Source organism: Onychostoma macrolepis, chromosome 10 (assembly GCF_012432095.1).
Source record: "Onychostoma macrolepis isolate SWU-2019 chromosome 10, ASM1243209v1, whole genome shotgun sequence".
Taxonomy (NCBI): Eukaryota; Metazoa; Chordata; class Actinopteri; order Cypriniformes; family Cyprinidae; genus Onychostoma; species Onychostoma macrolepis.
The window spans coordinates 20,069,893-20,095,730 of NC_081164.1; the positions used below are offsets into that span (position 1 = coordinate 20,069,893).

General features: G+C 39.0%; 1 protein-coding gene across 5 annotated transcripts in view; it reads left to right on the forward strand.

The window, feature by feature from the left end:
* The window catches only part of kirrel3a (kirre like nephrin family adhesion molecule 3a), a 138,527-nt gene that overhangs the window by 82,007 nt on the left and 30,682 nt on the right, over window positions 1–25,838 (forward strand). For 4 of the 5 annotated variants that reach the window (XR_009273160.1, XM_058789758.1, XM_058789760.1 and 1 more), the window contains exons 2-5: window positions 926–1,075; window positions 6,887–7,036; window positions 15,632–15,789; window positions 19,789–19,939. Coding sequence is in view for 4 of the 5 variants with exons in the window: in XM_058789758.1 (XP_058645741.1) it covers window positions 926–1,075; window positions 6,887–7,036; window positions 15,632–15,789; window positions 19,789–19,939 (609 nt within the window). In the remaining variant the exon portion in view is untranslated. The remainder of the gene's footprint in view (window positions 1–925; window positions 1,076–6,886; window positions 7,037–15,631; window positions 15,790–19,788; window positions 19,940–25,838) is intronic. The other variant, XM_058789759.1, reaches the window with a different exon arrangement.

A 25,838-nucleotide genomic window follows, 5' to 3' on the forward strand; every position in this document is an offset into this window, starting at 1 on the left:
GCATCTCAGCGCCGTCCCACAGAAATCCTGCCACATCAGTGGAAGGCCAAGCGCTATTTATGAAAGATGCACCTCGCAGAGCTGCACTTTATTGAATTTAAGACAAAAATCGACCAAAGTGGTCTCGGGAGATGCACAAGGCTCCTCCGTTTCTCTGATGTGTCAACTGTTTTCACATTAAAAGACCAAAAAAGGTGAGGGAAAGTGACTGTTGAAAGGACGAGATGTTTATTTCTCAGAGAATCTTGTGTGAATATATTCTCAGAGAAATACATATTCGCTTTCTATTGACGTTCTTATCCGCTTCCCCCGAACGGCAAAAAATAACTCGGTCTGTCTCACACTGCAGTTTAATGAGAAAGGTAACATGTACTTTTCACCTCCCGTACTGAAGACTGCTTACCTTCAGGGCACTTTTTCATTTGCACCTCATTCTATTAGACTTCAAGGTGAACCGCCGTCTGCGAGCGGCCATTCCGGAGTACCATCGAGCCTGTCATCCGGCGCTGGTGCGGTTCGTCGTCGGGAAAGTTATTTTGCCTGCTAAGCTGAGTTTCTGTGAGTGAGAGCAGAGTTTGAGGAGCTTCGAGCTGATTTATGGTGCAGATGCTGCAGTCTTGTGGATCTCAGCAGTGTCATGTTCAGCTTTCCTAACTGTGAGGCACCTACTCGTACTTCTGTGTGTCACTGCACTTTATTAAGGATTCCAATGACATAACGTTGAAATTTATAGATTTATTCTTCAAAGTGAGTTTTGGGAGTTGGAGTAGATTTACTAGAGTCATAATAATGATCCTCAAGTAAAAGGCTTTTTTTTTTTTTTTACATCCTCTGGCAGGGGCAGCCAGCTCTGACAAATTGTATTTGATGATTTATAATTGTGACCTCCCTCGTTCATTCTTTCTCTCTCTCTTTTGTGTTTTAGGAAGCTCTGTTGTGTTTATCCAGCAGCCTCATGACCTGGTGGTGGTGGCCGGGCAGCCTGTGACCCTGCCATGCTCCATTACTGGATATCATGGCATGGTGCTGTGGGTCAAAGACGGACTCGCTCTGGGGGTCAACCGAGACATGTCAGGTAAGAGCTTTTGCTGCAGTCTGTTTTGTATTCTAACCTGTGGTGAAATAACTCGGCCACTCGTGGCTTGTTTCTGTTAATCAGTTGCTTGCATATACGCTTGAGCATAGTTGCAGTTGATTTATAATTTAATATAATTACATAATTGCAATTTATGTCTACAAAGTATAAGAAAGTACAATAAATGTAAACTGTTACTAATCTTTTCTCTTCTCATGCTCTCTCATTGAAGAACAAAACCTTGGCCTTCAGTTTTCAAGAGATGACTTGAATCATTTAGAGCTTGATACAAAAACAATGTCTGTAATGGAGTAAGATAGAAAACTCTGTTGAACTGTTAATAATTTATTTGCCCTAACATTCAAAAGCTTTTTTTGTTGTTGTTGAAAGAAGTCTCTTATATTCTCGCCAAGACTGCATCAGAATTTTTTTAGTTAACTAACACTAAAACCATAAAAAAAAACGAATAAAAATAACAAAAAACAGCAAATTTACTAAAACTGAAATACTAATTCAAAATATTAACAAAAACTATAATAGTGTCTCAGTAATACTAAAATAACATTGGCCTGCATTTACAGTATGAGATCAAAAATGCAGTGAAAAAGGTAATATTGTTAAATAACAGTTTTCTATTTTAATTTATTTTAAAATGTAATTTATTCCTGTGATGGTAAAGCCGAATTTTCAGCCGGCGTTACTTCAGTTTTCAGTGTCACGTGATCCTTCAGAAATCATTCTAATCTGCTGATTTGGTGCTCAAGAAGCATTTCTTTTTATGATCAATTTTTAGTAGAGTAGTAGTTTGCCGCACTCAATCTTGGGTCATGTATGTTTTATGGCCAATGCTGCACATTTCAAACAGGTTGCTGCTGTGTGTTTTTTCTTTTTTCTTTTACTCTTTTGGAATGTTTTGGCTTCCCAAATGAATGAACAATGAGATGATAGGACATAGCAACAAAAAAATCTTCTAAAATTTGCTAAAAGGGGTGATACAAAAATGTTATATTGGGAAAAATGGGATGATCAATAACATGATGTTTCTTTTCAAATGATTAGAGTTAGGCTACTCAAAAACAGCATGCACACTGACAGAAGAATTTACCTTTTATTTGACTGGAACAACTTCGAGGTTAGAAGGGAAGCACAAAAGTCAGTGGGTTGCACAATACTATTCTTGAGTGTGTCAAATATTAATACAGTGAACCCAGCGAACATGAAAGTATCAAAATGTGTACGTACAAAAGTTTTGCACTCAAAAACTAGCGTATGACCAAGTTCATTTCCACCATGATTTTTAAAATTGACATTCATACGTAAAGCATTTGCTCTGCTTTGCAGTGTAAGTTACAGTCAAACTGAAACCAAAGTCAAGACATTTGCTGCTCAAAACACCTGTGTGTCTCTGCTAGATCTGTTTGTATCATTACGGAGACGCTGAATGCCTTAGTCATTTCTTTGTCTCGTCTTTTCTCCAGTAAGACACTATAATACAAGGACAACAGCCCATTCTGTCAGTTTGTGAATGCTTCCCCTGACATTTTCTTACCTAGCAGCCTTGCAGCTTGCAGCACTAACTTTTCCTGATTGTTGTGAAGGTTTTTCTGTTTGGTTCAGAAAGTGCCTGTCAAAAGCACTGTCAGACTAAGCAAAGCAAAGCAACAGTCGAAAATTAATTACATTTCTATCATTAATTAAGGCAAGCACTTCATCATCCACAGAACCCCAGAGAGACGCGCCGCAAGTGCAGCTGTTTTACATTCACACGACGAGGTTTACAAATTAATTTCTGGGAATGGATTGAAATGTTTTCAGAAAACTTCTTACTTATGCAAGGACAACCTTTAGATTTAGGTTTGCAAAATCAGTTTTGTAAATCACAAACAAATCAGATATGATTACCAGAGTCACTTTCTTTACTGCGCCACATTTACTGACTGTTTTATTTGAAATGGACTGTCAGATTAAAAGTCAAAATGTAAAACAAACTTTGGTCTCATTCAAATTCACTGCACATTCATCACTTAAGCTTCAATTTGCTGAATGTTGCTTCCAAATTTGCTTCAGCTTACTGGAAGTTGAACTTATTAGCCCTTTGAAATATTTATTGTGTAACGAAGCATAATTCGTTCAATTTATTTCCATATCTAACTTAAAGTACAGCGATCCTGTTTAGCTAACGTTACACGTAATTGCTGGATCAAGAGGTCATTATCGCTTACAATAGTTTCACGTATGTACTTCAAGAAACGAGCAATTAATATCTGAAGATTGAGCCTTTAGCTGAGGCCTCATTTAGTTCTCTCGTGAAGTGTGATTCTAAACTATATACCAAGAAAGGATTTTCATTTTCTCCAGAAGTTAGTCATTTTTAGCCGTGGCCCCAGGCAGCGTTTAGTCATGGACGACGCTCTTTAATTGAGCCTCTCAGGGCTTGAATTTCCTTTCCACTGCGTCTTTCTTTCTCTGAGCGTTTATAAGTGTCCAGGGACTCCTGGACATCATTGTACCATAGTATAATCGAGTACAGAGCTGTGATACTTAACCGACACTGGCAACCGGACAGAGTCTCGCTTCAAAGTGGATGTGAAAACATCACTCGCTAAAGTGTAAAATGAACTAGAGCGCTGACAGAAACGGATATCAGTGTGTTCAAAGCTGCTCTGAGCCTACCGATTGTTTCAAACTTGAACGATTTGTGTATTTTTACACAATCTTATGTTTTATCACCTGCAGTTTCACACCGATGAAATGACACATCCTGTGATCAATACGACGCGGATATCTATAACTTTTCAGGGCTCGTGTCCTCAAAGCTTGAGAAGTTACAGATTATGTGTCAGCGAGGCTGAAGCTAACATAACGCTTGATTAGGATGCCCGTCCGTGTATCTCTCCCCCTTCAGCTTTCACATTCGCTCGCTCCGAGCTTTGATCTGCCTCCTTTCAGCCAAGTTTCAAGCGTGCTTCCATCCATTGGAGTGTCAGTGAGATGCCCACAGTGTGATAAATTCATGTCCCAGCTCTCTATCGCAGCTGCTATTGATCCAACATGAAGCCGAATCCATTTCATGGGATTCATTACCTTTAATAGGGTCATTTCACATTGTTTCTTCTAATTGACAGCCATTGTCTGAAGCCGTCCAGTCAAGCATATTGGGGAATTCATCAGAGCTTTATTGAGGCGCCTGTATGCCTCAATAATCCCTAATGAAAACAGCTCTTAAATAAAAGGCAAAAGAAGATCCAGTGGCAGGAAACCTGAAGGCAGTAATGACACTATTGATTCCTAATACGGGGCTTATTACCAGATAGCAGAGGACAGCCAAACACTCTTTAATATAAAGGATCACCAGGGTTCCAGAGACATGCCATGATAACTGTTTACAAGATCATGTTCAGATTTAAACGTGCTCTGGGCTGCGATCTGTTTTCTGATATGAGCAGATTAACTAAAAATGAGACATCTGTCTTGAGTAGAGCATCATGTAGCAATTTTGTTGTTCCAATTTTTTCAAGCTACAAAGGCTCCATTCATCATTTATTGAAGAGGCCATATTCTACACTTTTGTAGTGATTTATTGCTCCTTGAAAGCCATTTTTTCATTTCCTTTTCATAATTCCCATTCAAATGTTTGGGGTCAGTACAATTTTTTATTTTATTTTTGAATGGCAGTTATTCTTACGAAGGCTGCATTTATTTGATCAAAAATACAGTATTATTGTAAAATTTTATTACAATTTAAAATAACTTTTTTTTTTTTCTGTTTTAGTACATTTCAAAATGTGATTTGTTCCTGTGATGCAAACTGAATTTTCAGCGTCATTAATCCAGTCATCAGAGTCAGATGAAATCTGCTTAGAAATTTTAGAAATTGCTCAAGAAACATTTCTTATTATTATCAATGTTGAAAACAATAGTGCTAATATGTTTGTGGAAACTGTAATAGAGTTTTTTCAGAACTTTTTTTTTTGATGATGATGATGAATAGAAAGTTCAAAAGAATATAAATTCTTGATCTTTTTTTGGTCTATTTAAAGCATTCTTGATTAATAAGTATTCATTTCTTTAAAAAGGTGTATATGACTATATCTACAATATGAGTATATCTGCTCTGTAGATATCAACTATTTAAAAAAATCATTCTGGAAAGGCATGTGGATCCTTGGACAAAGTCATTTTATGCTAAATCAATAAGCATATAGGCTCTTACCTTCAGTCAGCTGCCTTCATTTAAATTAACGCTTAACTATTAATCAGTCTTTTCAAATATGTATAAAGCATTTTTATGATAAGGTATTATGTAGCAGTTTGATCTGTGAACATTTTATGTCAGAAGTCAAGATTCATGTTTATGTTGTGAGGTTTAATTCCAGTAATACCTCAGAGTGTGTTTTTTTTTAATGTTTTTCTTTTCGTGGCTACAGTAAATGTGACTGAAGATCATTCAAGGCCAACTCGGAATAGGCGTTGTCTCTTTTTTTTCTATTATTTTACCTATTCATGCAGCTTCCATAGAATCTTAAAGAGTAAAATACAACAAAACATACCGATTAAACTGGATCTTTTAGATAACAAATTTTAGTGCTTGGAAAGTAGATTTTTTTTAATCTTAATATTAGTGCTGTCAATCGATTCAAAAATTTAATTGCGTTAATCACAGTCATGGACTGTGATTAATCATGATTAATCACAAATTTAAAATACTAGGATTTACCTGTATGATAAATGTGTTGAAATGCAAAAAAAAGAAATGCATGACAAACTAGTTTAAGGAAACAGAACCTTTCACACTTCCTCCAGGTATGAGACATAATCCTTATTATTCTTTTATCATTATTCTTTTGTTTTTATTCAGCCTTTATACTGGCAATAAAACGTTACCAAGCCACATCGCTTCAATTTACCCAACTATTATCAAAAGTATTTCTAAATAAATACAACAAAACATTTTCTTGCGACCTTATGTGAAGTATTATGTCAAAATGCATTATGAAGAAGAATTGGACCTGTTCTGCAGCTGCATAAGAGCTAACATTAGCATCATGCTTTATAAAACAATTTATGAGATTAATAGTACACTTTTACTCAGAACTGACTTCAAACCACCATCGAGTGTTTGTAATAACTTCCTTTTACGATCACATGTGGAATTTGGTCGTTTACTGTTGTTAAAATACACTATTTATAGCCTTTTATATCGCTGCACAAATTAGCATTTCAGATGTACACATTCAACTCTAGAAAATCACATACAAATATCCTATCGTAATCGTGTGTTTATTATCTAATATAATCTATAGTGGCTGTTGTCATGTTTATTTCTGCTGTGTAAAAGCCTTGACATGTATGCTCTGGCTGAAACTCACGTTGTTTGTGATGTTACAACCGCCTCTCCGTTCTTAAGTTGCCAGATATACATTCCAAGTATAATACACATTAGTAAAAGGATCTATTTTCATTTTTATTTGTCTATATACACTTTGGGCGGCCGTGGTACATTATAAAAGTAGCCCAAAAATCTGCAACCCACGGCTCTGTAATTTTTCCCACGACTGTATTTTCAAAATAGCCCACTTGTGCCGCTACCCTGGCAACACTGGTTCGCTGTACCCTCATCACACAATGATAGATAACCTTCCGTGCTGCGATGACTGCAAGAAGTTGAGGTCAAATCTTATCAAACGATTAATTTGCGTTAAAAAAATATTAACGGTTTAAAATTTTTAGATTAATCGCATGCGTTAATGCGTTAACGTTGACACCCCTACTTAATATGCTGTTTATGTTCATTTTAAACCTGTGTTTCAGGTTATCCACGCTACGATGTGATTGGGGACCACAGCAAAGGAGAATATCACCTACTGATCCAGAGGACCGAACTGACCGATGACGGCAGCTTTGAGTGTCAAGCCATCCAGGCTGCTACCAGATCTCGACCCGCTCGGCTCACTGTTCTGGGTGAGTGTCACCTACCAGAACCTTCCATAAAAAGAGACGACATACAGACAAATAGATGGATAGATAGATGTTCATTATGCTACATTACAAGCAAGTTCACTTTTTGCTTCTCTTTTTTTAACTGAAGCCTTTGTTGCATGAGTGCAGATAGATGGATTGATGGATGAACTGACAGACATTCAGACAAATCGATACATGCTTTAACTAGAATAGCACTCGAGCAGTAAAGGAGTAAAAGAAAGCGAGGCCCTGAGAACGAAAAAGCATGAAAAAGCACCGCCTCTGCAATACTGTGAATGTAGACAAGAACAAAGTCAATCTTTGAGTCAAATAAATGTGTGATATTCTGAAATCAGGGCTAATCAGCTTTAATAAGACACATTAGATATGTTTGCGATCGATAGAGGCCCTGACACAAATGCATTGCGTCAGCTTAGCTCCCAGGCAGCCCGACTCTGCCTGATTATCATTATCGATTTCTTTCTTTCCTTTGTTAAAACTATGATATATTCCAGAGGAATAAGTTCATTATGCCGGCCTTGGAGTAACAGCATTTTAAACCAGTAATCTGAGTCTAGACGCTTAAAGCCGAGCGAAGATGCCTGCGATTCTAGGTCCATTAAAATGATTAATTATAGATGAGAGGCCGCTCATTTGTTTTTATTTTTTGCTGGTCCGGTGGCAGCAGAGACAAATCATCGTGCTCCCCAGGGCAGAGCCATTAGCCTGACATGTAATCCCACACAAACTGGCTTACTTCTGAAAAGTTGCATACAAAACCGCAAGCGTCTCCTGAGCGAGGTAATGAACCTCATGTAGGGACTCCGTCACCGTCAATCCCCTGTCACTCTCCTCCCGGGGGGGACGACAGCGCGTGACCACAATCAGATGCGCCGTTTGGTTCGTTCGCTCGCTTTCTCTATCTCTCTCCTGACAGCCGGCATCCAGAGTGGTCTTTGTAACCTGATTGGATGCCTGGCCTGTGAAGTCTCAAACCTGTCTTTGTCACTTACTGAGAAAAATGGCTATGGAGGCTTTTGCCCGACTTTGACTTTGAAGCCTGGTGTTTGGGCGTGAGTTCCGGGCTCTGCTGCGATGCATTAATATGCCTAGGTCTCAAATCGCGCTACGCCGGTGTGCATCGGCCACTAAATGGTGTCTCCGGTCCCCCGTGGAGCCCTCATGCAAATTCAGAGCGAGTTCACACTTTCTTTTATTCTCTTTCAAACGGCACGGCTTCTCAATAAGGCTCTCAAACAATCAGTCTCGGTTTCAAACGTGTGCTTCTGCAATTACACAAGTGCGAACTTGGCAGCGGGAGGGCGGCTGACCTGCCGGAGTGACATTTGAACTTTGAACATCCGTAGGAGAATTGTGGGGTAACCCAGTTTGCTTTGTGGTGGCCAGGCTGCTGAATAAGACATGAGATGGGGTTGGTACACATTGCTGAAGAAGGACCCCTGAGGCTAATTAGATCCAAGGAATTCCCCTAAAGCCAAGGCGAGGAGCTGGAGAGAGAGCGAGAGCCGTGGCGCAGCCACTCAGTGAACCGTGGGGAGAAACCCGAGCCACTTCCAAAGGTCACCATTGTTTAAAAAGAGCTACTGCAGTGTTTCTGTAAGCTCTCAGCATTTGTTCTGCTCATTGTCTTCGGAGTTAAAGAGCTTGTGCGATTTGGCTGCTTTCAGACTTAATTAGAGGCTTTCTTTCCTTCTTGACGCGATTTGATGCGAATGAAAACAAGGCTGTGTGGAACAAAAGTACAGTTCGTTCAATATGTCAAACTGTCTTAAAGTCAACATACAAGCAAAATTTCCTAGTCTTATTAGAAACAATCTGTTGGTTATTTTAAAGAGAAAAGTTTGAAAATGACTTACTCTCTCTCTCTGAATTGACTTGTTGCTCTTGTGTTTCAACAACTTCCCTACCAAACACCTCCAGTCTGGTATGTAGTGCAAATTTGTCACTATTCAATCAATTCACATGGATAATCATGTTCAAGCCTAAATATGAATATGAACGCTGTTTGATGACCTTCATGTCTAATTTTCACGACCAATTTTTTTTTTTTTTTTCTAAAAATTTAGCTGAACGTCATATTTAGTATGCCTTATTCAGGAAACATTACAAGAACAAATTTGTGTGTAAAAAGTAAAACAAATGAATGCATAAAGTATTATATCCAATGCAACAGTTTACTATTGAAAATTACATAAATTATAGTTTTCTTTCTGTCTTTATTTTGATTTGTAAACCCTAATTCAATACAAGAACAAATATACATGCTGTTGAAAAGTTTGGGGTGAGTAATATTTATTTATTTATTTTGTTTGTTTATTATTATTTTTCTTATTGGTTTATTATTTTATTCAGCTAGGACACATTACATTTAAGCAGTGAGACAGTTAAGTGTTTTATAATATTAAAATATTATGCACTTTTTATTTATTGAAAAAAATATATCACGTTTTTGTGTGTGTGTGGGGGTTAGCAGCAAATTAGCATATTAGTATGATTTCTGAAGGATCAAAGGAAGAAATTACATTTTAAAATATATTAAAATAAACAATTATTTTAAATTTGTATTCATATCCCAAATATTTTTTTTTTACTGTATTTTAATAAATGCAACCTTGATAAGCATAAGAGACTTTTTTTTTTTTCAAAACACCAACCCATACCACCTCTTTCAACAATAGTGCAGATGTGCTAAAAACCACAAAACTCTCATTTTGAATCTAATTGTGCAGTCATGTCACATTAATTAGGTCTACATGTGAACTTCTCAGGCTAGAAGTAGAAAAAGCTAGTGGATTAAAGCTTTGTACAAGATGATATCCTTTGCCTTAAGAGCTTGTTGAACAAGCCATGTTAACCCGTCCCAGAGGGAGACAAACATCAGTCCTAATGAGAGGAGACGGCAATTACTTGTAGTGTTTCAAAGCAAAGAGGCTGTTCAGTTTCTCCTCTTCGTGGATAAGACACCAGTCAGGGATCATCACCCGATTCTCAGAAAACTAGAATGGAAATGCTCTGAAAAGATGTCCTGTTGTCTTTTCCTTTTTTTATGGGTTTCTCACCCTTTCGCAGCAAGCTAACTCACCCAACCCTGCCCAAATACGCTCCCCGTCGCCTCATGTTAATGTCAGCACCAGCATTGGCCACAAAAAGGCACATCGCAGCCAGACTGGGAACAGAGAAAGCAAACAATGCTGTGATGAAATTGAAAATGTAGAGTTCACAGATACAGGTCTCAACCCGAATAACAGCCAAATGCCATTGTTCCCTGTTTTTTCCCTCTCCACTACATAGTTGTCTTGGTTTTAAATTCAAGAATTATCATCTCAGTCTGCAAGTGCAGTAAGTGATATGAATTTTTAAAAATGTATTGAAGTTTGTAACAGCTGGTCCTCATTTCAAACGTCACACTTTGTTGATTAGGCAGCAGGCATGCAGCAACATCTGCATCTCTGAGAAATGTGAATTCACAGACAGGTACATCATGCTACTGTGTCACAACAGAATAAAAATTCTCACCAATGTGACATAGGTGCAAAACTTCAGCTGAGATATATGCAGTGTCTAAAATTAACTTGCATGATGCCAAATGTGAATTACATTATGCTTTGGTAAGTAAATGAAATTGCCCATTTTACATTTACATATTTGGCAGACGCTTTTATCCAAAATGACTTACATTCCACATTTTATCATTTCTAGTTTTACCTGAATAAAACCCATGACCTTGGTGTTGCTAGTACCATGCTCAATGTTTTGAGCTACATAATGGTTTAAAAATTTAAAGGCAACCACTTATTTTAATTTATTCAGCAGTTAGCTCTGGTCTGTGTATTTGAATGGCTGAGCGGTGTTCCACAATGAGACGTTTCACTATTTTTATTACCCATTTTGTGTGTTGGATTTTTTTTTCAGTGAGTCTTTCTTCTTCTTTCTGCGAATTGCATCATTACACTAGTGGGTGGTGACAGGTGACTCTACTATGAGTGAGTCAGTTGAATCATTCACTCAAATGATTCATTCAAAAACACTAATACATTCTAGAGCAAAACAAGTGTCTGTCTTTGTGAATGAGTCACTGAATCGTACACTCATCCAATTTGTTCATAAACACAGATTACTTAAAGTCTTTCATGACTGATTCATTGATTCAGCTAATTGCTCATGAATGGTGATGCATAAGTTATTGATTAATTGTCTTTATGAGTGTTATTGATTTAAAATCGTACTTATTTTAATAGATTTAAAATGTAATCTATAATTTTCAGCATCGCTACTCCAGTTTTCAGTGTCACATGATCCTTCAGAAATCGTTCTAATATGCTGATTTGCTGCTTTATTATTGTCATCAGTGTTAAAAACAGTACTGCTTGCTATTTTTGCACTTTGCTTTTGAGGATTCTCTGATGAATATAAAGTTCAAAAGAATAGATATTTTAAACATTTTAAATTTCTTTACTGTCAATTTAATGCATCTTTGCTGAATAAAAATATTAATTTCTTATTAAAAATATTAATCACTAACCCCTGTGCATTTTACATCTGGATAGGACACACAATATTAAACATGTTTACTAAGGATTATTGTTTAAAAGTTGTCCATTCATAGATATTGTCTTTCCAGATGTAAACTATACAAATACAATGCAATTAAGATCACACTGATATATCATAGAGAGTAACAGGAAAGCAAAAAGTGCACCGTGACAGGCTCCTCCTGTTATAGAGCTCCCACAGGGCATGTGGAGCACGAGACAGAGTTCTGATTAGAGCAAAGCGCTGCTGTTCACTGGCCTGTTCAGGCCAAAGGGCTCTCTGGTGTGGGCCACTTGTCCATGCGTGTCATCCCTGTACTTGCTGTATTGTTTTTTTGGGGGGGGCGTCCTCCAAAGATTACTCCTGTTTCTGAGCAGCAGACATCTCAGTGACATGCCTTCCCTCCCAGAGAAGCTTTTAAGGGAACTCGAGCAGAAGGAGTGGGATAAATCGTTCGCTCTCAATTCAACGCTTGTGTCAATAATGGCACCCTGTAGTTAAAGCTCATCAAGCTGACATCTATTTATTTTTTTATACTCACTATTCATGTCATAACCAAAACACAAACATACTGAACCTAAAGCGTAATTGAACTTTTAATATTCATCGCCTCCTCAATAGATTTAGCTCAATACATGACAGCCTGTCTTTATATAATAATTAAGACACATTAATGTGAAATGACAATACTAGTGTTAACTGAAATTAAGAAAATCTTAATGATAGTCAGTTATGTGATGCATTGACCAGAGCTGTCAGTATTAATAGAAACAGATCAGCGTCTGTGGAGACCTGGAGAACTTTTCTTCTACAGATTTTTCTGAACAAATGAAACAGTTGAAAAACAGGCTCAAGGTTGGCCGGATGCTCTCGCATTGATAAGCTGACGGGAGAATGTAAGACAATGATGTCTCTTACAAAACAAACAGATAGTTCAGTGCAGCAAGGCCTTTTGGGCATTGTGGTGTTTAGTCAACATTACTGCACAAAAGTGAAAAAAAGTGACATGCAGTTCAAGGTTGGTTAGTGCTTCATGTAATCCCGTTTGCAGTAATTATGTTAAAAATAGTCCTGGATTTACCATTTCCTGCCCTTGTGTTAACATTTCAACTTTTTTAAATGTTATTTCACCTTGTTTATTCGATTTTAATTGGATTTCCTACAGTTTCCTACAGAAACTAAGTGCCCCCTTTGTTAAAACCTGGCCTTCAGCAGGAACTTTCAAAAGGTGAAACACCACGCCATCATTATCTGATCAACACGAGCGCTGTTTCAAACAACACAGAGGAATATTTCACTTCAAATGCTTTTATTCAAATAAATGTTTGTGTCCTGGTAACAAGATCACACCTGCTCCTGTTTAAAGGGCTTTTATCGTGAACCTCCGTGAGTATTTTTAGTTAATACACCTGAAAAAATAAAAACAAAAAAGGAGGGATAATTGCTAAAGGCTGTGTGCCGCTGTGTGGTACAACAACTGAACTCAGGATGAAAGTGATTAATCCACCATGCTACCAATTCCTGCGAGAGAAAGACGGAGAGAGGGAACGAGAAAAGGGAGAGAGAGACATCTCCAGATGTAAGACCAAATCCAGGTACATTATAAAATAGGTCACATTTCCCAGAATGCCCCTTCTCTCTTGTTTCCAAAATGAAATTGCTCCATTTTTCTCCTTCCACATGCTGAATGACTCGAGGTGTCTCAAGGGCCCGGTGTATCAAGAGGGCAGAGACAGAAGTAATTCGGTCCTGGCTGTTCGTTAGGCTCCGTGTGAGAGTTTCTCCCCACTCTGAACAGCAATTACGGCAGGATGATTAATCCATCGTGTTGACCGGCTCAACACAAAGAAGATGATTGGCTGCGTTAAGGCACCAGCTTGGAAGCGCCACACCAGGGCATATTTGCAAACATGGCGGTCACGAGAAGGTTTAACATGGTTACGCCAGTCTCTGGTGCTCGCAAGGAGAGCATGAACCATCTGGGATCCGAGCCACATGGAGAGTCACGGGATGCCATCCAAAGCTGCTTGGAAATGGCAGTGTGTGAATTCACACCATAATATATTGGCACTTAGCTTTCTGGAATTCTGGGACTTGAATGTTGGACTGCAGTGCCAGCTCTCTAATTCAACCCCATCAATAACTGAAACTTGAGCAGACAGACTGATTGACTTAACTGTTGTGCTCATTTGCATACACTTAGCCTCTGGTCTATCAGTCCCGGAAAACAATCCCAGCATGCAATTGTAAGCTGTGTTTGTATCACTTGGAAAAAAAACAAAAACAAATGAGTTTGCTCTAAACAGGCAAAGCACTTAGGCGTTAAAACAAGCCGTTAAGGATGGCTTTGATGTCCAGATGGGGAAAGGAATATGACACTGACTTTAATTGCTCCTGGAAATGAGAGTGGATTCTGAGTGGATGGAAGTACTTTGAATTATCTGACGCTAATTTAAATGCAGCAAAGGAGTTTTATTCCAATTTACTATGACTATTTTTGTGGTAAAACAAGAACCACTATTACTGTTATTACAATTTGCATATCTATCTATCTATCTATCTATCTATCTATCTATCTATCTATCTATCTATCTATCTATCATCTATCTATCTATCTATCTATCTATCTATCTATCTATCTATCTATCTATCTCACCTTGTTCATCTAGGCTGCATTTATTTGACTAAAATTGCAATATTAAGTATTATTACACTTTAATAATTATTGCAATTTAAAAACTTTTCTACTTGAATATATATATAATATAATTTAATATATATATATAATATAATGTAATGAATATATATAATATAATATAATTTATTTCTCTGATGGAACTTTTGTAATATTATACTTTTACATTACATTACTTTACTTCTGATCAATTTATTGCATCCTTGCTGAGTAAAAGATTTATATTCTTTCAAAAAAAAAAAAAATCTTACTGACCCCAAACTTTTAAACAGAAATGCGTGTCTATTGTATACTGTATATTAATTTTGTTTGCATAATTTTGATACCTATTTATAATATCCTAGCTGCCTGTGTGGCTGCGCACAGTTAAACAGATTTACTTTTCCATCACGACAGACCGAATCAGTTTTCTACTTTTCATTTTTCCTCATTCCTTCTTTATCTCTCTCTTTCTCTAATCTCTCCCACTCTCTCTATCTTTCTCCTTCTCAAAACCGTGCTGACAACTAGATGTGGCTGTGGCCTTTATACACGCAGGCAGAAGGGAAAAACTATTCATTCGTTCTGAGAACCGTATGATTTTTTCAAGCCGGAGGGAGACTTGATTGGTTCCAGGGAAGAAACACCAGCTAACAAATCACACAGGACTCCGTGCTCTGAGATCGCTGCGTAGTGCGAGGGACAAGTCTCCACGGTCTGATGTGCTACACAGAAAGATCTGAAGAGAAGATGTCCGGCGTCCTCCTTCAGAGACTTTCATTTCATGAAGAAACATGGTCAAAACGTCCCCTTTGCACCCTAAACTTCGCTGTTACCAAGGCATCTTGAAGTACCCAGTTGCTCAAACTTGTGAGTGCCGCCTGATTGGCCTGAAATCTCGGCAAGAGTAAAAGCTGGCAGAAGTCTAATCAGTAAGATATGAGTAATGGGGTCTCAGCTTCCCTCTTAATGAATTCAGCATCTCTGGGACGTCCCCCAACAACAACCACCCCCCAGTCGGCCCGTTCTGGCACCTTCAAATAGTCCCTCCTCTTCTCACGTCTTACTGCCCTCTCTCTTTTTCCAGTGCTCTCTATGGAGCACTCAGGATGTAGCAGCTGCTTGTTGCCTTTGATTTAGACTTGCCCCAGATATGCTCCCTAATGAGCAGAGTGCCCAATCAATAATTTACCTGAGTCTGAGTGAGAAGCAGGCTGATCAGAGCTGTTTAAAAAGAGAACTGCAATCAGTGCTATTCAGAAATCAGTTTTTTGACTCATCCTTCCATTTCTCCCACTCTCTCTCCTTCACTATGTGCCATTGTTTGTGAAACAAGAGGATAAACATCTCTCTGATTTTATTTCCAGTTCCTCCTGATGACCCCGTGATAGTCGGAGCGCCTGTGGTGAGCTTGCGTGCAGGGGACTCACTAAACCTCACCTGCCATGCCAACAACGCCAAACCAGCCGCCTCGATCATCTGGATCCGTAACGGAGAGGTACTGAACGGTGCCGCTTACACCAAGGTATGGGAGATCCCTGCTGTTGCTGGCAGTTATTGTAACAACAGAACACAATACTGAAACATGATGGAACCAGGGAGTGTGTCTCAAAATCATTTTTAGGCATCATAATTGTGTTCAAATGTTCAATCAAATGCGTCTATGATGCCCGAAAAAGTGTTTTGTTTCAAACTGAACATTCATATCCAGCTATTATGCCCCCCAAAAAATGCTGTTTTGAACATTTTAGATTGTTTAAATGCATATCTGATGCCCAAAAATGCCTTATTGAGTCTTTGGTTTCAAATTGAATAACCAAAAGTTGAACGCTTCTGTAATGCCCCTCAAAAATCTTTTTCAATGTTTTGATTCAGTTCAGATGTGCATGTGACATCCAAAAATACGTCTGAAACATTTGGATTCGATTCAAACATGCATATGATGTGCACAAAACTTTCCTCAAAGTTTTTGACTCGGTTCAAAATGTGCATGTGATGCCCCAAAAAAAGCTGACTCAAGAGTTTGATTCAATTCAAACAGGCACCGATGCCCTAAACGCTGTTTCATTTCAAACTGAATGATCAAGTGATCAAAAGATTTGCGAGTTCAAACGTTTCCCAAAAACTGAATTGAGTGTTTCATTTCAAATTGAATCATCTAGCAAGCCCAAAATGTTGTTTTGAATGATTTAGATTCAGCTTGTGTTGAATCTGATGCTCAAAAACGTCTGAAATTGTTTTGATTCATTTCAAACATGCATTTAATGACCAAAAATGCTGTATCGAATATTCATTTCAAAGTGAATGATCGAGTCTGTGATGCCCAAAAATGTTGTATAAAATGTGTTAGATTTATTTTGAACATTCAAACGCTCCTATCATAAAATAACACGGTTCAGTCGTCATTCAAACATGATGATTGAACCATGACTTGAATGTGCTTATGACCAAGAATATATATTTGAGTGTTTAAACATACATACGTTCCCCAAGAATGCTGTCTAAAAACATTTAAATTGAGTTTGAACGTTCAAGCACTTCTACGACACCCAAAAATGCTGTCTAGGTGAATAACTGCATAGGTTTTGATACACAGCCTGTATGTTTGACAGTATTTTTTTTGCCTACAGTTGATATTTTCAATATTACCTCTCTTTCACATGTCAAAAAAAGAGTCTCTCATGAAATCCTGCACTCCGCCTGACTGCGTGTCCTCGAAACGCTCGGCTCTGTCAAATTAATGACAAGTGAGGACTAATTTTTAATTTAATCCTTGGGGCAAAGTGAAGCTGTAATGCAGTGCTTTAAATATGTCATAATGGAAAGACATTCCAGCACTCCATTATGAATGTGTTCCTCAGCAATTTGCTCAGTTTGTCAGCTTTAGGGAGAAAATTGAGAGAGCAGGAAATGTGTTTAAAGGGCCGCTCGTACTATGATTGGAGAGCATAATCTGCTCATTTTGAGTAAGCTAAACCCCTCAGCACCCACCAGAGAGAGTCCCTTCATTAATTAACCAGACCTAATTTAGACACAAGCAAACTAGACAGGTTACCTCTTTTTTTTTTTTTCCCAGCAGAAGTACTGCTTTCAAATCTGTTCTACACTTGGGAGACTCTTTTAAATCCTTCTGAAATCAAGTGCCTCCATGAGACGGATAAAAACAAAGCTATTCACGTCTCAAAAGTCATGCCAATGTAAACTGGATATTAGATGTTGTTTTAATGAAAACAGGAGTCTTATAAACCGCTGATTCTTGAGTGCTGGGACAGAACAGCCTGCAGAACTGAGCAGAGGAATGTACAGAGGAATTACTTTAGATTAATCTGTTAAACATGTTCAGAGGTGCTGGTTCAACCTCCTGCTTCTTCCGTTTTCACAGTAAATGTGTGTTTTTCCTTGCCGCAACTCAGTGTGTCAACACGATTAAGGATGAATTGAGATCACAGGATGGTTTCACACTGATTTTCAGCTTCATCTATTGAATTGTCACCACAGTCAGACAGAAAATCAACAGCGCTGACAAAATATCCATAATGCATTTAATCACACACTCATTCGATGTGTGCGCATTAGCTGTTTTGTTATTTTAGTGTCGCTATAGGATGTACATCAAAGAAGTGGAAAACATCTCAAATTCCCTTTACTTACTTACAGTCCTGTTGAAACGTTTTGAAAACAGTCTCTTATTTATTTGATCAAAAATCCAGTAAAATCAGTAATATTGTGAAATTTTACTACACTTTTACTACATTTCTACCTTTGGTGACAAAACTAAGTTTTCAGTAGCCATTAATCCAGTTTTCAGTGTCACATGATCCTTAAGAAATCATTTAAATATGCTGATTTGGTGTTCAAGAAGCATTTGTTATTATTATTATCACAATTAATAATGCTTATATTTATGTATTTATTTATATTAATATACCGTATTGACCCGAATATAAGACGATGTTTTTTCCTTGGAAATACATCTGAAAAAACGTGTTCGTCTTATATTCAGGGTCTAGACTTTGACATGTCAATAATACACCCACAACAATAGGTGGCGCCAAAAACGCATAAAACGAGTGTGCCATGAAATATGTAATGTAATGTGTGTTGTAAAGATCGCGAATGAAAACAAATGAAAAAGAAAAGCTTACAGCAGCATGATCGTGACTGTCATGTTAGCCTGATGGGACCAAACTTCCTCTGTAAGTGATTTTAAAACATAAGACAGTACCCAGATTTGAAGACTACAATAAGATTTCACTTCTGCTGATAATAACATTTTGGTAGGCTACTATGAGATGGATAGCCTAATTGTTATATAATTCAGATGGGCTACCTGTTATTTCAATGGTATATCAAAATTGTCCAATGTCATTGCTGGTACATTTTACAAGTATTTACCATACTTTCAAAACAAAAATTAGAATTGGAAAAATATGCAATATGAAAATAATTTAAGAATAAATGTGTTTTACAGAGAGAAAAAAAAAAACAAGATTTGGTTTTCAAAAAGCCTTTTTCCAACAGGTACATCTGGGAAAAGGGGGGTCGTCTTATAATCAGGGTCGTCTTATATTCGGGACAATACGGTATATATATTTTGATCTACATGAACATTGACTGACAGGTGGTTGATGTCGTTTTATAATACTGATAAAATGAACAGCAGTTGAAATGTAAAGAAAGTGTAAAAAAAAAAAAAACACTGAAACTTTCAACTCTAATCTATTTCAAAGTGAAAATGTTGTTGTTTTCCCAACGAATGGCAGGTAAAAGTGTGGGAATCTCTCACAAATCAGTGAAAAATTCTAATGTCTGTATTTTGGATCAAGTTTAACTTGATTTTGTGCCTAAAACTTTGATTTATAACTGAACACAGTGAATGTCTAATGACTGGAGAGCCTCGTCTCATCATAACACAATTACCTTTTAGAGAAATGTCAGATGATAAAAGCGCAAGAGATTTGAATTTTTCATTTTTCTCCAGGAATCGAGCTCCACTCTGAACACTCTTTATTGCGTTATTTGATTAATTCTGCGAGAGAATCTGTTATAGCTGCGAGGCTGATGGGTGTTTTAGATGAAGTCAATATCCTTCAAATATCTGTACCAATTTTTTAATAATCTTTCCTCAATAAACACGGTTCCTCTACAATAGCTTGAATACCAGAGCGCAAAAGTGCAGGTAATATAAGCTGCTTTGTGACTGACATATGAAGTGTGTAACTTCCAATGAAAGATTCCTCAATACAGAGCTAGTCTGATAACAAAGAAAACATTTCGTGTTCATATGGTACTCAAGACTCAAGGGTTGTTGGGTAGATGGTTTGCTCTGAGACTTCCAACAGAGAGAAGCTGATTGCAAGTCCGCAATCTGTTTTTGACCTTACACTCAAGAGGAAGTCCAAGGATAGACCGTCTTGAATTGTTTAGCTTGTTTTTTATACTTTTTTCTGTGAATATCATTGACCATCTGCAAAATGCTGCCCCATGACACTTTAACGCTCCCGATGATTGTGTTTTCACACAGACACTGTTGCGCGATGGCAGAAGAGAAAGCACGGTCAGCACGCTCCACATCTCTGCCTCGAATATCGAGAGCGGCCAACAGATCACCTGCCGTGCTTCCAACAAAGCGGCGCCCAACGGCAAGGAGGCCACGGTCACCATCGACATCCAACGTGAGTGAATCTTCCACCGACTGTGCTTCTGTTCAAACACAATTAGCGGCAGGCATGCTCAAGCTCACGTTCCTCATCCAAATCCTGCGACCTGCATTCTGTTCTGAGCATTTCTTGTGTTTTCCTGTCTGTGTGGATAAATTATTCACATGTGAAAATCCGCTATGTGCTGTCCTATTTTCTTTATCCAAACAGCCGTTGTGTATGCATGCGATCTGATGTCTGAGCACATGTCGTACTCCGCTCCACAGACACACAAGACTTGACACAATTTTTGTTTTTCCTTGTTTTTGTCTTGGAGAAGCAATTGTGAAAGTGACAGTTTGTCTGTACGCAGCATACAGGGATGTTTCTAAGCTTTAAGCCGGTTATTGTGGACGTAAGTGCTAATTGTTAGTTTTAAATGTCAGAAGAATCGAACACGACCAGATCCTTCTTCTGTATACAGGCGTTTCGTTTATTTTTATTTATAGCAGTCATAAGCTTCGCTGTCAAAAGTGTATCCGAAAGCGCTAAAATGAAAGGCCTTAACTAATTCAGCGCGAAGATTAGCTTTTGATGAAATATTTCTGACAATGTATGCATAGGGAACAAAGGCGTTCTTTCAGCTCTCTCAAGTGTTGAAAGATATTAAGTCTGACTAATAAAGCAGAAAATATATCATATTGAAAGATCCACAAGTTCTGACAGCTCCTTTCTTCACGTCCGTAAAGTCTGTTTTATTGCCCAGAAGGAATGCACCTCCGCACAATGGAGCTCAAATTCTGAATTGAAAGCGTAAAACGGAAAACGTTTGTGTTTTTTTGCTCCTCCAGACTCGGCCCAAATTGTTTTGTCATGCAAAACAATAGAAGAGTTTTACTGTAAGCTTCTTTCCTCTCTGGATTGCACAGGCGCCCCTGATTGGTCAGTTTTGATGATGCCCCCACTGTGAGGGCCAGTGAAATCCTTTGTTTAATTAATCATGATTGGAGACCGTTAAACGAGTCAGATTTTCGTTTATATCCGCTCTCCTACACTTCCAGTAAAAATTTTAGAATAATTAATATTTCTTAATGTTTTTATCTCTTTTGTTCACCAAGGCTCCAGCAGAAACAGTAATATTATGAAATATTATTACAATTTAATGTATTTTAACATGTAATTTATACAGATGAAAGCTGAATTTTCAGCAGCCATTACTCCAGTTTTCAGTGTCACATGATCCTTCAGAAATCATTCTAATATTCCGATTTGCTGCTGAAGAACCATTTCTTATTATTAATAATGTTGAAAACTGTTTTTTATTGCTTATTATTTTTGTGCTTTTATTATATATATATATATATATATATATTTTTTAAAGCATGGATGCATTAAATTGATCAGAAGTGAAAGTAAAGACATTTATAATATTACAAAATATTTCTGTTTCAGATGAATGCAGTTCTATGCAGTTCTAGTTTTATTCATCAATGCAAAAACTTTCAGCAAAAACTGTTGTTAACACTAATAATAATAAAACAAATTATTAACAATTAAACACCAGATCAGCATATTAGAATGATTTCTAATCATGTGACATGTTCATGTGACTGAAAACTGGCATAATTGCGGCTGAAAATTCAGCTTTGCCATCACAGGAATAAATTACATTTTAAAATATATTAAAATAAAAGACAGTTATTTATTTGTAATAATATTTCACAATATTACAGTTTTTACTGTATTTAAATAAATTCTGCCTTAAGCATTAGAAACATCATTTAAAAACATAAAATCTTAATTATTCCACACTTTTGATTGGTAGTGTATGTGTATGTCAGTGAAATTGCCATAAATAAGCTAACTGCTGCTGTCAAGATTCATTTAGCTCATGATTCATGGAGGCTCACTTGAACTTCCCTGTAGCCATCTTTATCAGAATAATTTACGCCATGTCTAACCTGAGCCCGTGCGCTCTGGCGTTTGAGATGTGGCAGGTCTAACGCGAGGAAGCAGTTCAGTGAAGTGGAGACCCCGCTGTAGGCCACACACTGGAAGAACATGTGCTGGGTAAATAAGTGATGACTGAGAGCAGAGAGGTGCTAGAACCTTTGGGCCACAGCGGCCCATGGGGAGCTCCAACCGGCACCAGGGGCGCTTTCCTGACGCTTCATGTCATCAATATTTATAAAAGACAGCTGTTAAGTGAGGTGCCATGAAGTAAATGTGTTTTGTGGTAGAGCTGGCAAAAGATGTTTTCCACTGTTCACAGAGATTATTTACTGAAAACACTTTCATTATATCTCGCATGCTGTTTTTTCCATTTATCGTTCTCTGTAGGTAATTGCCCAACAACAACAGATATAAATTGCGCTGGCCGGATCTAATACAGCGACATGAAGGAGTTGCAAGAGTTCATCAGTGGAATGGGAGAATGTTTAGATTTCATTTCGTCTGAAGTTTTTGCAAAGTGTACCGCTAATAAACAGTGCTGATCTGTGGGTACATGAGTCACCAGTGACCTAAATAAGTGTGTTGCTTTTCACATTTCTGCTATACTCTGGCCCTTCTCTTCAGACCAGACAGAAAACATTTGCTTCTAATCATGTATAAGCTCTTGGCTGTGAAAGCATTGCCCTATTTATGATTAATCGGGATTACTCGCATCCAAAATAAAAGTTTTTATTTACATAATATATACTGTATGTGTGTACTGTGTATATTTATTATGTATATATAAATACACACACATACAGTATATATTTTGAAAATATTTACATGTATATACTTATATTCATATAATTTATATTATATGTGAATATATTTAATATATAAACGTAACATATTTTTCTTAAATATATACATGCATGGGTGTGTATTTATATATACATAATAAATATACTGTCAGGATTCTGGACTGTTTGTGTCGTGTTTGGCCCCTGTTTCTCTTCCTGTTTGTCCTTATTTGGTCATGTTCCTGTCCTCGTTTAGTTTGATCATTAGTTGATTCCCCGCACCTGTCTGTCCATCGTTATCCTGTGCATTTAAGCCCCATTCTGTCTGTGTTTGTTGGGTCTCTATTGTCTTGCTTGTGTGTCTCTGCTGTTTCCTTGTGGATTACCCCTTTGTTCTGGAATATAATAAAGACTATTCGTTTGATCCTCATCTCCGTCGTCTCTCCTACACAGAGTGTGACAGAAGACCTGACCTAAACAGTTAATTCTGTGTTATTCCCCACTGTTTTTTTTTTGTCCTGTTTTTCTCTCCGTGTTTTTCTTTCTGTTGTGCCCCATGGATCCCTTCATCTTGGCCCGAATTCCTCCTCCTCCTGCAAGAGCAAGGGGACCGATCTCTCAAGGACCATACCAGACTGTTCCTCTTGTTAGCTAACGCCACCAGCTACCTGGACGAAGATGGTCCTCGAAAGGATTTCTCCACTTTCGTGGAGTGGACTCTGGCGAGAAAAGGATCGCCACTCACCATCTGCCCCGTGGATGATCTCGCCAGATCCACTCCTGACCCAGAGCCCAGCCCACCATCTCCCCGCAGTACGGCACATCAGCCCGAGCCCACCGATGATGGAGAGCCATTTCCCGCCACGATCTGCCGAGCGACTGAGCAGAGGATAGCCCTGGAAGTTGAGCCCAACCCGTCAGACCAGGTACGAGAGTTGGCGACAGTGCCCACCACGAGGGAGCAAGCCATGGACAGTGAGCACGGAGGGAGCTCCGCCCCCTGCACCGTGGCTGAGGGTGAGCTGATAGACAGCTGGGATTGCTGGACCTCGAGGGGGATCTGATAGACCGGGAGATTGATCTGGAGATCGAAACTGCCCCCTCTCCTCTTTCTGTCGTCCCCGCTGGTCCTGTCCAGCCCTCCTTTGTCTTTGGTTCCCTTGTCCAGCCCTGAGGCGATCCGATCCGATCCTCCAGTGCCCGCTCCTCGAAAATGCCCGCCCTCCCACCCGCTCCTACCTCCTCCACTGCTGTCGTCTGGCAGCCCCTCTGCTCACCCTCAGCCCACCATCATTACAGTGTGATCCCCACGGTACTGCCATCCTCCAGTGTCGCCATGGTTTGAGTATCCCCCACCTCCAGCCTCCAAGGCCTGGACTCCGCCTCGGCCTGTAGACCCAGCGGCTCCACCTCAGCTCCTAGCTCCCTCGCCTCCACCATCACCCGTCGATCCACCAGCTCCACTGGGCTCCCTCGTCCCTCCGGCTCCGCCTTGGTCGGGCGTCGACCCGCCATCTGGATTCCTCTCCTCTGGCTGCGCATCGTCGCTCCGTTGGGCTCCTTCCTCCTGCCAGCTCCACCTTGGCCCTCAGTAGCTCCGGCTCCACTGCTGATCTCCGGATCTCCACCTCCACCTTGGTCACTAGAACCCTTGGCTCCACCCTGGCCCCCCGGATCCTTGGCATCCCCTTGGCTCGTTGGCTTTCCGTCTCTGCCTCGGGCTCCTCCTCCACCTGCTCTGCTGCCGTTGGTCGGCTCCCTGGAGTCGGCGGCCATCCCTCCTCCATGGCTCCTCCCACCGTCGACTCCACTGTGGTCTGCTGTTATGGTTGTGGCCTGGGACCTGCTGTGTTCCTCCTGCTCCGGGTCCCTCCTGTCTCCTCCCCCGGTCTCTGTCAGCAGGCCCCCTCCCGCGTGTCCGTCCTCCTCCCAAGTTTCCACCCATCCCTCCCTCTGTGGTAGCTATGGTGTGAGGATGCACCTTCCGGGAGGGGGAGTAATGTCAGGATTCTGGACTGTTTTTGTCGTGTTTAGCCCCCTTTCCTGTTTGTCCTTTTATTTGGTCATGTTCCTGTCCTCGTTTAGTTTGATTATTAGTTGATTCCCTGCATCTGTCTGTCCATCGCCATCCTGTGCATTTAAGCCCCATTCTGTTCAGTCTGTTTGTTGGGTCTCTATCGTCTTGCTCGTGTGTCTCTGCTGTTTCCTTGTGGATTACCCCTTTGTTCTGGAATATAATAAAGACTATTTGTTTAATCCTCGTCTCTGTCTCTCCTACACAGTATGTGTGTGTACTGTGTATGTCAACAAAACTTTTATTTTGGATGCGATTAATCGTTTGACAGTACTAATATATATTATTAAATGTAAATTGAGATGTGTAGTTTAGCACAATGGTGGTAATATGATGGACAGTGCACATAATATAGAAATTTTGTGGGATTTAATCCTTCACTGAAAGCTAAAAGTTCTTTCAGGCACCAGAAATGCTCAGGTGGACTAAATGTGCAGATGGAATTCTTCATGAAATCAGCTGTACCAACATCAAACCAGAATAAACCAACCAGGTCCATTTTGTAAAGTCAGAGTGGTTTTAGCCAATCTGTTCAGCAGGGAAACCATTTCTTTCTCTGTGCATTTATTTAATTAGTTTGGCCCTGAGCAGATGGTCTTCCAGTGTGCCAGAGTTAAGGGTTCGTATCATTCCTCATTGATATGGGTGCTACTTTTTAATTAGTCTGACACGCTTTGAGACTTCTACTCTAGATTCCATTGATTATTTCCATGGAAGCGGACGTTTAAAAAAATGACTTGACAATGGTCAGTAATGGAAATTTTGAGAAGTTTCTTGGTGGTTCCTCTTCTCACAACACCATTCGATAAGGATCTCTGGACTCAACCAATCTTCATAGTCTAGAACTATGCACAAATTAATCTGCAAGGTGTTGACATTCACATCTCCAACACTCTCCTTCTTCCATTCACATGTTCTCTCTTTAAAGGTCATCAGTGCCTCTGAACCACATTCAGTAATTAAAACTTCCCCATTAAACAACATGTTTCATATTTCATAAAAGCATTCTCAAAGCTAGCAACCCACATCAATCCGTGTCCACACTTCACTTTATCCCCTTTCGGTTTTCCTCCCTCTTATGACTCTAAAGAGATTTGGCTTTATGGTAAAGGCGGCTAATATTCTT